The sequence below is a fragment of the Lepidochelys olivacea genome, assembly GCF_965140295.1.
Source record: "Lepidochelys olivacea isolate rLepOli2 genome assembly, chromosome: 8".
Lineage (NCBI taxonomy): Eukaryota > Metazoa > Chordata > Testudines > Cheloniidae > Lepidochelys > Lepidochelys olivacea.
The window spans coordinates 35,171,392-35,188,305 of NC_140418.1; the positions used below are offsets into that span (position 1 = coordinate 35,171,392).

General features: G+C 38.5%; 1 protein-coding gene across 2 annotated transcripts in view; it reads left to right on the plus strand.

Annotated features, from left to right (window-relative positions):
• Nucleotides 1-767: 767 nt before the first annotated feature.
• MATR3 (matrin 3) overlaps nucleotides 768-16,914 on the plus strand; it is a 44,474-nt gene continuing 28,327 nt past the window's right edge. Inside the window, exons 1-2 of one of the 2 annotated variants that reach the window (XM_084636237.1) lie at nucleotides 768-912; nucleotides 13,750-14,814. In XM_084636237.1, the coding sequence (XP_084492363.1) occupies nucleotides 13,912-14,814 (903 nt within the window). In that variant the 5' untranslated portion in view covers nucleotides 768-912; nucleotides 13,750-13,911. Of the gene's footprint in view, nucleotides 913-963; nucleotides 1,031-13,749; nucleotides 14,815-16,914 lie in introns of those variants that run through there. The other variant, XM_084636238.1, reaches the window with a different exon arrangement.

The following is a 16,914-nucleotide window of genomic DNA, read 5'->3' on the forward strand; positions in this document are numbered from 1 at the left end:
CAAAGGCCTTGTTCCTGTCTAGTGGGGTAGGGGCCCGTGAGAGGAGTAGGCTGACATGTGGAGGGCTGGCTGGGCATAGGCCTACTGCTGGTGAAAGTCAGGGGCCTGAGGGGGGTGGGCTTGGGGCAGGCCTGTGCTGGTGATAGTCAGTGGCTTGTGAGGAGAGCAGACCAAGGGGTGGGGACCTGGGCGCAGGCCCACGTTGGTGACAGTCAGGGGCCCATGAGGGAAGGTGGGGAGGGGGAAAGGTTGGGCGCAGGCCTGGCCTGGTGACAGGCCCATGAGGTGAGCAGGCCGAGGTGAGGGGCAGGGCCTTGGCACAGGCCTTTGCTGGTGACTGGGTCCTGTGAGGAGAGTAGGTGCGGGGGAAGGCTGGGCACAGGCCCATGCTGATGACAGTCGGGGACACGTGAGGGATCACGCCGAGGTAGGGGCGGAGGGCCCGGGCACAGAGCCATAGCTCGCCCCCGCCTAGTTCAATTCATCCCCCGCGCGGATCTGGAGAGAGAGAGAGAGAGAGAGAGAGAGAGCGGGGAGAGATAACTGGACTAACTATCGCGAGAGTTCTCCAAGAGAACAAGAGATGTGGCGTGGCGGCAGTATGCGCGGGAGAATAAGGGCTTCTACGAGATCTCGGTGAGACGGCAACAAGTTGCGGGCGCAGGCAGGTAGCCTCGCGACATCTCAGAGGTAGCAACACGGTGGGAATTCGCCAAATCTCGGAGAAGCAACTGAGTGTGTGTGCGCGCGCGGAGGGGTAGTCGTTATCTCGCGAGAGCACAGTGAGAAGTGTTTGTTTGTGGGGGTATCGCGAGAGGTGTGAGGCTCGCGCACGGGCGGCAGCCACCTCCCCCCCGCTGGAGCCGTTGGTGGTGGTGCGACAGCGGATGGAGACGCTATCGCGGGCCTGAGGTAGGCGAGGGGCTGGGATTCGCTGTCCCCGCCATGTTAGGAGCTGGTGTTGGCTGTTCCTCCTCTCTCTCACCGTGAGGGCAGCGACGGGGGCCTGGGCCGCTGGTGACCGGAACGGGTAGGCCGGGCTCTACGGGAGGTGGTGACAAGTCTCTGCTCAGTGGCCGAAGCTTATGGCGGGTGTGTGTCCCTGGTGGTGTCGGGCCTGATGGCGACACAAGCGGGGCTTCAGTCGGCCCCTGGGGACAGCAGCGCACGTGCGAAAGCTAAGCGGAGACTTCGGCGGGGGGGGAGAACAGTACAGCGCCCCCGGTCCAGGCCGCTCAGCAGGCCTCCCCTTCGCCGCGCTGCAGCCCTGGCTCGTGCGGGCCTGGTTTCCTCCATTGTCGTGCCTCGCGGCGCGCGCCCCCTCTCCCCGGCTCGCAGTATTACGCTCTGCCCTTCCCCCTTAGCGAGCCGTGTGGACCCATGCCTTGCTATTGGTGCTTCCCTGGGCCGGTCACAGTGCCTCCTCCGCTGTACAGCGCTGCGCGTTCCTGAGCATGGATCGTCTCGTGGGGCCTCCCTACCACATACCGTACTCCGCGCACCCTGCCTGGCCCCGATCGTATTGCAACGTGAACTTCGCCTGTCTCCAGGCACAGATCGTGCTGTGCTGTGAGAACTCCCTGATTCTGATGACCCCATATGAGTGAGTGCGTGCCTCGCTCCTGGTTTCTGTCCCTTATAGGGGTTGCCTGCTTTCCCCCACATTGCTCTTCATTGTGGTTCTGAGACACGCAGCGTCCTGCTGGGCCCCTTCAGCTGCAGTTCAGTATACTCACTCTTCTCTAGCCTGTTTCACCACGTTGGATAACCCAGCCCCATACCACGTGGTGAACTTGCCTCTAGTTGCTGTAGGTTCCTGGCCTGTGTTCAGATGCAGGGGACTGGTCGGTGACTCAGGAACGCTGGTGTTTAAGCATATAAACCGTGTCCTCAGGTGGATGTGCCCCAGGTGAAGTTTTTGTTCTTCCCATATAGACTGTGTGGGGTGAGCAGCCTGCTTCATAAACACACATTCTGAGGCTAAAGAGCACATTAATACATGTGCCTTCTGTTAATAGCATTTCTGAAGGCTGTTGCTCCTGAGGAGTTCCAGAGATGTCTATCCTGGCCAAAGGCAGAGAGGAAAATATCAACTTTAAAAACATATGTTTCTACTCTGTTTCACTTTCATGGAACTTGAACCATATGTGTGCTGCAAGTACTGCACAGGCATGTTTAAATCTTTGCCTCCTGGGCTCAGAAAAAGAAAACTTGTCATTTACACCTTTAAAATGATATATAACGTCCCTTTTAATAGAATACCATTAACTTGAAATCTAGTGAACTTAAAAAAGTGAACTGAAATTACCTTAAGTGTTACACACATCCCTCAGTGTGCCCCACTCCACTTTTTGTGGTTCTATAGTTGCATTTTCTTTTTTAGAACAGAAAATTATTCTGTTGCCACTAGAGAGAGCCAGACAAATAGGCAACTAGGGCCCTGATTTAGCAGACATGCACATGTTTTAACTTCATGCACAGGGCCTAAGTGACCACATACAAAACGCTGTTAAATGCATAAAATAGGGGGGGAAAGAGAGATATTAAAAAGCTTTGAGTTATAGCTACATTAGCATTACTTTCAACTTTAGGTTAAAAATCCTCGGACAGAAATACGACTTTAAAAAGGTCAAATGTCCTATTTAAATGTTTGTTTGCTTTACAAAGCATACAGTTTGGGCTAGAACTACCTGATAGTGCCCTAAATATAGAAAGTAGTAAAAGCTTATTGTTTAATGGTCTTTGGCTATATTTTAAATTAAAAAAACCAAAGAACTTTAGCTTAAAGAATTCTCGAGTTTCATGAAGCTCAAAGAACATAAGGGGTCTTGTTTTTCCATCCAGAATGAGATAAGCAGCTCACATCTAGTAGACTTAATATTCTTTGTTTAATTAAAAAAAACCTTGATTATTAAGGGTTTTTTTTTAATAGGGTTACCCATCATTGGTGTGTGAGTACCTTACCTTTATTTATAAAAGCATCAGAAGAAAAATATTATTCTGTCTCCCAAATGTTGAAACATTGTACTACGTGCAAATGCAATACACATATTTGTCTTAATCATTTTCTGTTTAATGAATTATTAAAAAAAAAAAAAGTAAAGTCTGCTCTAGTTTTAGAATAATACTCCATGTATCTAAATAATGAGGAGTCTGCACCGGACTCCTCGTTGTTTTTGTGGATACAAACTGACAGGGCTACCTCTCTGATGCCATGTATCTAAATGTTGACTCAATAATTGCAACCTAGGTTAATGGGAACCTTTTGAGCTCATCTGTTCAGTCACAACGACATATCCACACTTTTTATATAAAGTGATAATAGGATATTTCAGAAGGGAAGGAATGAACAACAAATTATCTTCTAAATAGGGACTCTGTTTATAACAGGGTCTTTATTTTTTGAAGAGTTCATCTGCAGAGTATTCCATACTTGAAGACTTTACAGTTAGTTGTGATTTGGAAATAACTGGGATGCTACAGGCATTCCAAGACTAAATGATTCAAGAGTAACTAATAGAGTAAGTACTTATAAACTGATCCTGCCTACAACTTTTTCTATCCCCTAGTTTTATCAGGAATATCTGCATCATAAAAAACAGGAAGAACTTTCAAATACCCCAGAATGAATTAGGGAACCATGCTGAATTCACTTCTAAAAATTCAAATATTCATTAACAGGAGAAAATCAGGAACTGATAGATTTCCTCCCTTGCCATTTCCATACAAATAAAAAGTGCTAGTGAGATGTTGTAAAGGAGAAAGATGGGGACTAGGTAAGTTCCCATCTAATAGAGCTTTGGTTAGATCTGCCACAGACAATGGGAAGAGAGATTGCTGCAGCCAAACACAAAAGGAATTGATCTCCATGTATCTATTCCTGTGCTGCTTGCCTCTGTGCCAGTTGACTTCTTGATTGGTTGCCATTTGCTGATCAGAGAACTAATCAAAAATTCTTAGAAATAAGTATAAATGCCTCCTAGTATTTCTGTGCTTTCTCAGTTTTCACACATGTATTATGATGTCATCTTAACTTAAACAAAGGGGTTTTTGGTTTCGGCAGTAAAACTGTTGAATGAACCATCACGTTGTCTTCTCTGCAAGTAAAATATGTGCCAGCAAGTTCACAAACAGCATTTTTGATCTCATCAGGAAAGAAAATAACTTGGTCCAATTACAGAAATATCTGTAGGTATCAGAGTAGCAGCCGTGTTAGTCTGTATTCGCAAAAAGAAAAGGAGTACTAGTGGCACCTTAGAGACTAACCAATTTATTTGAGCATAAGCTTTCGTGAGCTACAGCTCACTTTATCGGATGGTTGTAGCTCATGAAAGCTTATGCTCAAATAAATTGGTTAGTCTCTAAGGTGCCACTAGTGTTCCTTTTCTTTTTATCTGTAGGTATGCAGTTTTTGTTTAGCTTCTATATCTTGGTGTGTCAAGAGACCTAAGGTTGGGATGTCTGTATTCTGCTACTTGTGACTTGCTCCATCTTTGGGTGACTGTTTCTGATTTAGTGGTTCTCAAGCTTTTGTATTGGTGACCCCTTTCACACAGCAAGCCTCTGAGTGTGACCCCCTTATAAATTAAAACCAATTTTTTTTTTACATTTAACACGATTATAAATGCTGGAGGCGAAGCGGAGTTTGGGGTGGAGGCTGACAGCTCGCAACCCTCCATGTAATTGCCTCACGATGCCCTGAGGGTTCATAACAGCAAGTCTTATTTACTTGTTTAAATCTTCCATCTCACTTTCAAAATTCTTGTTATAAATTCTTTGTGTAACTGTAGTGCATAGAGACCCTAATCAAGATTAGGACCTCATTGTGGCAAAGTGCTGTATAAGCACATAGTAATAATGGTCTCTGCTACAGTGAGCTTAAAACCTAAGGTCCCCATCCTTCAGTGGCACATGCACAGGTTGACTCATGGTCCTGAGTGGAGCCTCATGGACTTCAGTCAGGCTCCCCTTGAGTGCAGAAATTTGCTTGACTGTATCTCACTGTAGGGTCAGGGCCTTTGTTTAAGACAAGCCGTAAATTAATATTAACAACAAGGGGGAAGGAATGCATTTTAGAAAAGGGAAAGAACAGGCTGAAGAATATTTAGATGTTAGATGTATTCAAGTTGGCAGGACCGGATGAATTTCATCCTAAGGTACATTTATAAGCACCTAGAGGATAATAGCCAACATGGATTTGTCAAGAACAAATCATGCTAAACCAATCTAATTTCCTTTTTTGACAGGATCACTGACCTAGACATGATATGTCTTCATTTTTAGTATGGCTTTTGACACAGTCCCACATGATATCTCCTTAGTTGGCTTATGAGACTGTGGCCTAGATGAAATTACTATAAGTTATTATAACTCTGAAAACACAGAGTAGTTAACATGGTTTACTGTCAAACTGTAGTGGGGTCCCGCAAGGGTCTATGCTGGGTCAGGTACTATTCGATGTTTTCATTAATGACTTGGATAATGGAGTGGAGAGTGTACTTATAAAATTTGCTGATGACACCAAGCTGGGAGGGATGGCAAACATTTTGAAGGACAGGCTTATATATAATTCAAAAGGGCTTTGATAAATTGGAGAATTGTTCTGAAATCCGCAAGATGAAATTCAATAAAGACAAGTGCAAAGTACTACATTTAGGAAGGAAAAATCACCTAGATCCAAAATGGGGAATAACTGGCTAGGAAGTAGTATTACAGAAAAGAATCTAGGGGTTATAGTAGATCACAAATTGAATGTCGCCCAACAGAGTGATACAGTTGTGAGAGTGGCTAATATAATTCTGGAGTGTATTAACAGGAGTGTTATACATGACATGTGGAAGATAACGTCCTGCTCTACTCAGCACTTGTGAGGCATTAGCTGGAATATTGTTTCTAGTTCAGGGTGCTAGGCTTCAGGAACAATGTGGACAAATTGAAGAGAGGCCAGAGGAGAGCAACAAAAATGATGAGTTTCAGCAAACCTCAGTTATGAGGAAAATTTAAAAAAAAACTTGTTGTGTTTAGTCTTGAGAAAAGATGGGGGGGAGAGGGAAGGAACCTGATAAGTCTTCAAACATATGAAAGGCTGTATAAAAAGAATGGTGATCAATTGTTCTCCATGTCCACTGAGGATAGGAGTAGTAGTAATTGGCTTAATCTGCAGCGAGAGAGATTTAGGTTAGGTGTTTTAGGAAAAACTTTCTAACTAGAAAGTTAAGTAGCGGAATAAGCTTCCAGCAGAGCTTGTGGAATCCTTGTCATGGCAGGCTTTTAAGAATAGTTTGGACAAACACCTTTTCGGGCCCTGCCTCAGTGGGGTGGGCTAGATGACCTCTTTCGAGCTGGAATGGTCCTGTGTTTCTATGATTCTCTATAGACTGGGTTTAACAAACAGGATTGAAAAAGGGGAGAGGCACAAGGATAGCACCGATAAGGTAATGTGGTTGCATAGGCTAGCTTGTTCATGTGATGAATCTGACTCAGTTACATTTAAAAAAAATCTCTACTCTGTATTTCCCTATTTTCAACTTTTAAAAATAATTCTTGTGCCCATTTATTTTTCTTTAGCTCAGCCTCTTCATTTTTTAAAATCTGTTTTTTCTAGGATTGCTGTTTTGTTTTTAGTAAAGCCTTTGTTTAAAAAGGGGGGGGGTAAATAATGATTTTCTGGTTGTCCCCTCGTTTGCATACTTGAGCACAACAAAAATGTATGACTCTAATTAAAAAAAAATTACATATGACTGAGATAGGAAGCAGGCATCTTATTTTTTGACAGAGCTGTTTTGTCTCCACGTCCATGCTGTCTTGAAACTTTCTTAACTTTAAGCTAAAGTTTATTTTTTAACATTGATTTGACGTAACTTATTTTTTTTTGTGATAAAATAAACAATAGAACTTCTTTTACAACAATGGAGACACTGCTTTCTGATGCAGTTATCTGCTACATAGCATTCCCAGGTCTGAAACTGAGGCCCTAATCCTGCAACCTCTTGTGTCTGTGGACACACAATGGATAAAAATAAATACATTAAAATCAATTTTCTATTGAAACTATTTTTATTAAAATTAAAAAAAACTTTTGAAGTTGGCAACCTATGTTAAGGCCTAAACTTACTATGATCTGTTAAAATAGTTTAAATTAAATAAAATTAAGCAGGATATATCTGGCACTGAAGTTTTAGAGAAAGTCAAACAACTGAACTGGTTGAAGTCACTGGCTAAGCAAGTAGAACCAGAATTTGTTGGTGTTATACTGTGTTTTGACAGAAGTAGCCATGTCTGCAGATACAGGGTTGTGTGTTTTTTGTTTTTGTTTTTTTTTTTCATTTTAATTTATTCAAGTAGTTCAGTTCAATTATTAGTTCATTCAGAGTTGAGAAATTGGTTGTGAGTTGAAAAAGTAGGAAAGCTTATTTTCCTCTTCCAATCTCAGTAAAAACAAGGTGAGAGAGGCTGAATTCTGCCAGTTCTACAATGGAAGGGTCTGGTGACCAGAAACAATCAGTTCAATTCACTAACTACAGAGAATACTCTCCCTTTGTTTTAATCAGTTTTAAATGCAAAATATGTTTCGATAAATTTTCTTGTGTCCAGCACAATTGAAGTAGATTTATTAAACTAATAAACAATTTTAAAATGCTGTTTTGTGCTCTTTTAATTTCTACTTTTCATCCAAATGCAGTCTCCAGTAAAGTAGTAATCTATAAATAAGAAATGCATCTTTCATCATTTTGTGACACATTAAAAATGTAAAAATAAAGAGTGCAAGCAAATTTATTTAAGCAATTATATAGCTTACATACATGTATATTGATATAGTGTATTCCTCCTGGTTAGCAATCCGTACCAAATTTAGTGTAAAGGTTGCACTTGTTTAGTTTGTAAATCAACATGTTTTAATGGTTACCAATGAATGAAACTCAACCTTTCCTTAGAAAATTAAAAATTATAAATGCAAAACAAGATTTAAATCAGTGATTGGATTGATTTAAACCAATGCAGTTTAATATGGCAAACTTAATCCTCAGGCTTCTAGGTACTGGGTTTATTTTTCAAGCCATACCCTTTAGAATTAAAGATTGGACAACAATTACAAAAAGTCATTTAATTATAATGGGCTTCTGCTTAAACTAAAGAAAAAATATAGAGATTGTTGCAAACATATTAAGATCTGTATTGATCATTCATAAGTTAGAACAGTTAGCTTTCAAACTGAACAAACTTCAGTCTATTGCATCTGTTTACAATCCGAAACACACACGGCAGATTTTTGGCTCCCTGCAGAAGTGAAACCTGCTTCCTATTAAGAGAAATTACACCTCCATTATAGATACATAACTTATTTAAGGACTGTAGGATCTGTCTTTATATTAGAATAAGTTCTATTAATTATATTTGGGGTGTGTGTGTGTTTATATGCTAAAATTAGCATTTGAGAATAGGACTTGCAAAGCTTTTTAACATATAAACCAGTTATTTTTTGTATTTCATCTGCTCCTGATTCTCCTGCCTGTTTTTGTGACTTTATCGCATTTTCCTATGTTTCCTTTAATCCTTGTTACAGAAACTATAGGAGTTAACTGTTACTAAAAGGTTTTTTAAAAAAAAACCAAAACCCTGAAGTTGGAGGAGTTCTTTTAAGTCCACAGCCTATTCTTTCAGTCTATTTCAGCATAGGAATAGCCAGTTTCCTTACACAGAACAACTTTTTAACAGTGGTATTCTGTTGCTGGAAACAAATGTAGGAAGAAGATTGTGCATGTCTGTAGTTATGGATTATTGCTGTGACTAGTAAAACAGAGTTTGAACAAAGAACATAGGGGTAAGTACAAAAATTGCGTTGACAGTAGACAGTTATGATTTTTGTTCATATTGGAAATGGAACAGCTGCAATAAACCTGAGTAGATTTACTCTTGTCCACTCACTTCACAAGGTGAGGCAACATGGATGTGGAACATAAGACAGACGTTGAAGCTTTTGTCTAATTTTCAAAATGTGTACAGTATTTAATGTCAGTTTATTTTGGTATTGCATATTAATACTATTACAGTCAAATTAGTCAACACTTTTTAATTAAAGTCTTTATGTGCTCATGTTTGTGTTTTGCTGTCTGAAATTTGGTACACAGTCTCAACTAGAGACTAGGGTTTTTATTTAAACTTATTTAAAAACTATTTTCGGGAGTGTGCAAATGAGCTTCAGAGGCTTTATACACTTTTGAAAATTCATCCCATTATTAAATGGTTTTTGGTGACATATGTAGATTATATAAACATTTGTGCCATAACATGTGTATCAGTCCTTAAAGACTAAGGGTTGAAATATTCCTTAATGGAAGGGGTGGGGGTGTGTGTTTAGTAGGTCTAATTCTTAAGGAGAAAATTTACACATAGTTTAACACATTAGACTTCGAATTAGCATGTCAAACATGAAAACATTAAGCTGGGTTACATTTTTGACTTTAACTCTTGTTAGTATCCTTTTAAAGGAAGCATTTGTCAGATAATTTAGGTGAAAAAATTGTTTTAAAAAACCCTACAATGTTTTTATGTTTTACCATGATTTTTATTTCAGTAATAGTATTTTTATTTAACCCCTTCCCTCCAAGTGTTTGCAGTACTATATTGGTGCAGGAACACCAGAAAGTGAAACTGACTAGAAACACAAGTTTGATTTTTGAAAATTGTTTGATTTTCATTGTCCAAACTGAGAAATACAAAGAGTAAAACAGCACGAACTATGAAATGTCATTTAGATTTTTAAAACTTTATTTTAATAGCCCAAGGTATTTACACAGGTAAGGAAATTAATTTTTAAAAGTATTTTCAGCCTAAGTGTACCTTTAAAAAGATGCTGCTGCTAAGGTTTGTATGGCCGAAGATTGATGTATCCTTAGAACTTAGACTTATGTAGTGCTATCCATTTGCTAAAGTAGAATGCTTCTTGATTTTCATGGGGAATTTCCACTGAAAATGGATGGCACAATATGGCTGTCAGACTTCTAAATGTTTAGAAACAGAGTATGAATACTGTTTCTATATTAAAATAGAACAAAATCCCAGTACTGTTTGAAAATCAGCATTAATCTGCCTTTGTATATGGCAGCTACACATTCAGTATGGTTCCAATTTTTCTTTTTTGCATTTTGTCAACCTTTCATTAGATTTATTTTGGAGAACTTTCTTGCACAACTTGTTTCTAAAGATTGTTTGGCATTGTTCATGTTTATCTGTAGTTAGTAGCATTTCGACTTTAAAAATGATTTAATGTTGAAATAGCTTTTACTATAAACTCTCAAAGTTTGATATTATCCATTTTCTGACTATAAATCTTTAATTAAAATTTAGATTCCAAAACACATCTGTTACAATTTTATCTGTACTGGGAACAACACTTTCATAGCACTACACTTTGAACTGAGCTAAATCAAACCTCAATTCCTTCCACTGCTTTGATCAGTCATGGTCATCTTGTTTGTGTGGCTCAGTTGATGGCACACTCACTTGGAAGTCAGAAGATCTTGGGGTATAGGTTCATCAGGACTTGTCAATACCTGGTATAGACACTGTACTGCAATCCTTCAAGGGCATGCAGTGATAGAAATGCTGTCTTTTGAATGAGATGTTAAACTTGACCATGTAGAAATTAAACATCCTTTGGTTATGAAATTAGTGGCTCTTATTTCTTTCTTTTTTGTCCCCTTCCCACTTTTGATCTTAATGTACAAACAAAAGACTGGTGGCAATCATCAGATGCCAATGATATGAGGAAATGTTTAGCGACATCCACCCAGAAGCTTAGTTTCCCTCTATATTCTACTTCTTGAAAGTTAACAAGGATAAACAGATTTATGGTATAGTACACAAACTACTAAAAGACCCACAATTCTGTCAGCAGTGGTTTTCCACATAATTGTCTGTCTTCATCCTCTCCTGAGTTTCTTTCCCTGCTCTGTCTTTTCTGTGTTTGTAGTCTTCATTTCTGTTTTTCTGGCTTTCTCTTTTCCTCTTTGCAGATCTGCAGCATCTTTGCAGTTACACTCTGCAGAAGCAATTCATATGTAGAGCCAGGCTACAGAGTGAAACTCAGTTTCTCTCTGCAGCAGAACTCTGAGGTGCTACTACTCAAATACTCCTGGTTTTGTTCAGTGGTATTCTGACCAAAGCTATGGATCGTGAACTCACAATAAGTGTGGCAGGAGGATTAGTGGTGGATCTGCTTTTGAGGGAAACATTACTTTTTGAATAATACTGTAGATAACATTGGTGTCCTGTTCAACTTCTAGTTTAAACAGGTTCTGATGTCCAAAGCTATGTACATCAAGCTATTGCTGGGCATATGGCTGTATGCTCAACCTTTGTTACCAGTTTCTAACTCACCGTTTTGCAAAGTTCCTTGATCAACCTTAAGAAAGGCACTATTAAAAACCAAATTCTGTCCCATGCTACAAATGTGTACATGAACTATACTTTAAGGATTTAAGTTAATGCAGATGTATATAAAATAAAGTAAAATTTATTTCGTAGAGTAGTTTGTGAAGTATTTTGAAGGTAGTGTGAACTATTACAGAATGCTGCTACCAACTTTATCTTGAATATGAGCAAGTCTGAACATATTTCTGATACTTGAACATTTAATTGGCTCTTAATTTTACAATACAGTCCAAAAATGTCCCTTTTCCTCCTGAAACTTGTTCAGCTTGAGTCTTGGATCTCACTATTTCACCTAGCCACCTGCCTTCTCTGTCCCTCCCTACATTCTTGTCACTGAGTAATCTGTTGTGCAACTACTGATGTCTGAAGTATCCTCCTACCTTGCCACATCATTTGCTCTTTCCAAATAAGTTTTTCCCATGCTGCTTAATCTTATAGATCCCATCTGAAATATATACAATGGACTGCAAAAGGCTTCAGATATTTTTAACCATTGGTAAAGCAAAATTGTAGTCATAACGTTGGATGCATTGGTGGTGGTCCTTTGTGTTGGCTTTGTGTATTATTCACATCTATTATAGGATTCCCTACATCTCTGATATAAATCATAAATATTTGGTAAAGCATTGATACATATGACATATATAGCATCTTGCACCCCAGAGGATACCAAAGTGCTTTACACTTAAAAATATTGCTGAAAAAATATTTTACTTTAGTCACCACCGAAAAATGGATTTAAATTCAGTATGCAGTTATGAGGATCCCACACTTGTAAACCCCTGCTTGTACTTTTGAATTCTCCTAGTATTGGGAACGGGAAACTCTGCAAGGCTAAGTGCCTGGTGTGTGCCATAGAGCTTCTCCGCTATTCATCTCTTCAGAGGAAGACCCCTGCATTTATTCCCTTGTCTCTCCCCCAAAATGTTTCTTTTCTCTGTTGCAAGGCCATTATGCTTTTATGGGTGAGTGGCCATGCAGGAATTCAACGGGTGTATTCTTTTCAGGACCCAAATGCAGTTGTCCTCTGCTACTAGAGAAGGGCGTTCATATGGGGAATTGGATTGCTTAGGCAGCGCATGCCACAAGTCTGTAGAGGTGTAAATGTGAGGGGAAATATACTACCACACCTCTCCACAAAAATGAAATCCCTTTGAAATACAGCGTCTGTGGATTGGAATAAAACAGCTGTCAAAAAGTGCACAGAAACCCTACAAAACAGTGTAGGAAGTGAAGAATACCATATGCAGTTGAAACTGCAGAAGAAATGTAATTAGGCAGAATATATTACTCTGCTCTAGTATCATAGGTAAATTCCAGATAATATTCATCTCTTGTGAAAAATGCTCAGGGACCTTTAACAACCATCATGGTCATTATCTCAATTTTAAGTCACATCCAAAAGACAGCAGTATCATCAGTGTTTCCTAACAGTGTGTTGGTTCAGAACTGATGGGGATTGAGGGCGGGGAGAATAGCACCATCTTGTGATTTACCAGTGCCTCATCCTGCAGCAATAGGGTTTTCCTTGGACGTCTCCCATCCAAGTACTGACGAAACCTGGCCTTATTTAGCTTGAGATCTGATAGCACAGGCTGATGTGTTATGGCTGTGGTATAGTGAATAGATTCATTTCATATGTGGTATTAACCATATAATTGCAATTTGAGCAAGAGGTCTTATTTACTTTCTACCAAATTAAAACTTTCTACCAAAATTAAAATTTCAACCTTATTTTTCTTGTTCACATCTGTCTTCACTTCAGTAATTTGATTTGACTGCATAAAGGTTGAATATTATGTTTGGTCTTATTTACTAGATCTTATAATAGACGCTTGTTGCCCAAACTTCAGTTACTTATAACTTCCCTTTCGTCCTTTTCTATAGTGGTATAGTTTTCATTTCCAAATGTGTATATGGCAAATTCATCTTGGTTTCCATGGCTTTGTTTTTTTTTGTGGTCTTCTGGAATTTAGCATAGTAATGTAGGGTGTATACAAAACCATTAAAGATCAAGGCTTGTGTGCTAGTAAACTTGAGATGCTTTCTAACATCTAAAGCTTCTGAAATTCACTTATCTTCAGTATGACTCATTTTTTGTCGGAGAAGACTAGTTTGTATAGGAGGAAAAACTATTGTATTTTTATCTGAAGTAATATATGTAGGTTCTGAGTACATCTCAAATCTGTTTAAGCTATGTAATAAAAGCCTTGTAAGATTGAGATCTTAAATGTTTTTTAGATCAACATGATGCATAAGTTTAAAACTGCATCTGTTTAAAGGGATTTATGACTAAAACTGCTTGTTTTTCTACAGAATTGTCTGGTGTTTCTCAGCTTGAAGAAGATCTACAGTCATTACTGATCCTTTTTTCTTGGCGTTACCATTTTGAAGTGAAGTTTACCTTTCTAGTGTGAGCTTTCTTTTCAGCCATCTTTAAAATTTTGATCCATAAAGTAGACAAGCTATAGTTCTACAATGTCCAAGTCATTCCAGCAGTCATCTCTAAGTAGGGATTCACAAGGTCATGGGCGTGACCTATCTGCAGGAATAGGCCTTCTTACTGCTGCTACCCAGTCTTTAAGTATGCCAGCATCTCTTGGAAGGATGAACCAGGGTACTGCACGGCTTGCTAGCTTAATGAATCTTGGAATGAGTTCTTCATTGAACCAACAAGGATCTCATAGTGCACTGTCTTCTGCTAGTACCTCTTCCCATAATTTACAATCTATTTTTAACATTGGAAGTAGAGGTCCACTCCCTTTGTCTTCTCAGCACCGTGGAGATGCAGACCAGGCCACTAATATTTTGGCCAGCTTTGGTCTGTCTGCTAGAGACTTAGATGAACTGAGTCGCTATCCCGAGGACAAGATTACTCCTGAAAACTTGCCTCAAATCCTTCTACAACTTAAAAGGAGGAGAGCTGAAGAAGGTCCTTCATTGAGTTATGGTAGAGATGGCAGATCATCTACACGGGAGCCACCATACAGAGTACCTAGGGATGATTGGGAAGAAAAAAGGCACTTTAGAAGAGATAGTTTTGATGATCGTGGTCCTAGTCTCAACCCAGTGGTTGACTATGACCATGGAAGTCGTTCTCAAGAATCTGGTTATTATGACAGAATGGATTATGAAGATGACAGATTAAGAGATGGAGAAAGGTGTAGGGATGACTCTTTTTATGGTGAGACTTCGCATAACTATCATAAATATGAAAGTGAGTATGACAGAATGGGTCGTGGTCCTGGTCCTGAGAGATCTCTCTTTGAGAAAAAGAGAGGTGCTCCTCCAAATAGCAATATTGAAGACTTCCATGGATTCTTACCGAAGGGTTATCCCCATCTGTGCTCTATATGTGATATGCCAGTTCATTCTAATAAGGTGAGTTATGCATCAGATGCTTCTATTTTCCTTTACATTGTAGTATCTATTCTGTTTTTACCTATTTCTTTGACTATTTCTATAGCCTAATTACTTTTAAAATCTGAAAATTTGAGAGTGAAAAAGGCACTTTGTTTATTTACAAAGTAATTGTTATGAACACTTTAAACCAGGGCTTTACATTAATATTCTATTTGCCCAGATTGCTTAACTTCAGACCAAACAGCTATCATCTGCTGGGATATCTTATTTATATTTTACATCCTACATGTTCTCTTAACCACAAACATCTGGCATTTAAGCAGTTTTTTTGGTATTTTTGTTTTTGGTTGTGTTTTTTTTCGCAGTGTATCTATTGTGCTATTCAGGAAGCTAGATTCAGCTCTCCTCCACATCTGTCTTGATTGCTGATTTATATGTAGTTAAGATGCATTCTTGCACAATACTGCTTTTTTCCTTGTCCATGGCCAAAGGGAAAGAGTTAATGTAGAGCCCTGGAACTTATTTGCAGGAGTATAATTCACATTTTAGATTAGGTCATTCTTGCCTTTTTAATTTCACTTTAACACTCTATCTCATACTATGGCTGAAATTTGTCATTTTTTCTCCTTTTTTCACAACTTTCTTAAGCACACTTCAGACTCCCTTTTTATTGTCACATGTTGCATCTGTCCCTTTAGAAGCTCAGAAAAAATCAGTCTGCTGCTGCAGTATCCTGCTCTGTGTTCCTGGTAGTGTTCTTTTACTTGACTTGCAAATAGAGTGGATCTTCTGGTATATTTATTTTTTATCAGACTTCCCTCTTAAATTATTCATAATTATAGTTCAGGTCTCTGATAAGGTGACAATTCACTCAAACTGGCTTATTTGCTCAGATATTATTTCAGAGCCCTCTTACTTTCAGCTTTTTGGTTTTATTCATTCTTGCTGATTTTCAATATACTAGGCAGCTGAATTTTGAAATTGGCTTTTAATGCCCCTCTGGTTCAAATCAATTACATTATATTTTTCATTTGAAGGCTTTGGGGAAAATTATTCAAGTTAAGAATACATACGTTTGCCTTAAAATTGATTTAATGTGGTGGTATTGTTACTAACTTTTTCTTTACAGTAACATCTGGAAGTATTACCTACACTTGAAAACATTTTAAAGCAATATTTTGTGTAAAACAACTAAAATTTAAGAAACCTCAAGTGTCCATATAACTTGAGAATTTAGCTGTTATATTGTATTTACTAACCTGACAACGCAAATACAGGTATATGAATTATTACTTCCGGTAACTCCAATAATAATTTTTTTTCTCCTTTATTTGAAGTTTATTTTTGTAACTGATACAAACAAAATAAACAACAAACCAGTAGTTCTATGAAAACATCTTATTTGGTTACAGAAGTTAAATGTTAACATCTTGAGATACTTTATAATGGTATCAACTAATTCTTCTGTTATAAAGGGTTTTTTTAGCACTTTCACTTACTCTATTCTGCTTGCTTTGTTTTGTACAGGAACTTGGCATAAAAGAAGCCAATTGTGAAAGGAAGCTTTTTTTAGAATATGAAAAAATATTTCCCCCATTTTGACAGTGTATTGAAAACACTTTAAATTTATAAACATTCTTTAGCTCACTTTAAACTGTTTAAGATCAAGTTAGTAACATAATACATGTGCAGACTTAAACTTCCAATACATCATATAAAATATTTTGGAAACCAGTTCCTCTATTTTGCCAGGATCCAAATCCTGGGGTCTGCTTTCTTATCCAGAAATAACACCACTGCAAGAAGAAAATATTTTCCTGCAATGATATAGGTACCATATTTTCTCCAGTTTTGTTAGATATTCCTTACGTTATAGTATTTCTGATTTTGAGTCACAAATAAAACACTAAGATCTGAAACAGATTCTAGGGGAAGCAGATTGAAATATGCTTCTCTGAGCTGGGACAACTCTAGCTTATTACTACAATATCTTCTCTTTCCTCTAAAATGAAATAATATCAGGAGGACAGAGAAGGGACTATGTGGTTTATCAAAGTCTGCCAAAGGGAAAAACTTAACTTGACTTCACAAATATAAAAAGTTGCGCTCCTTTTCTGT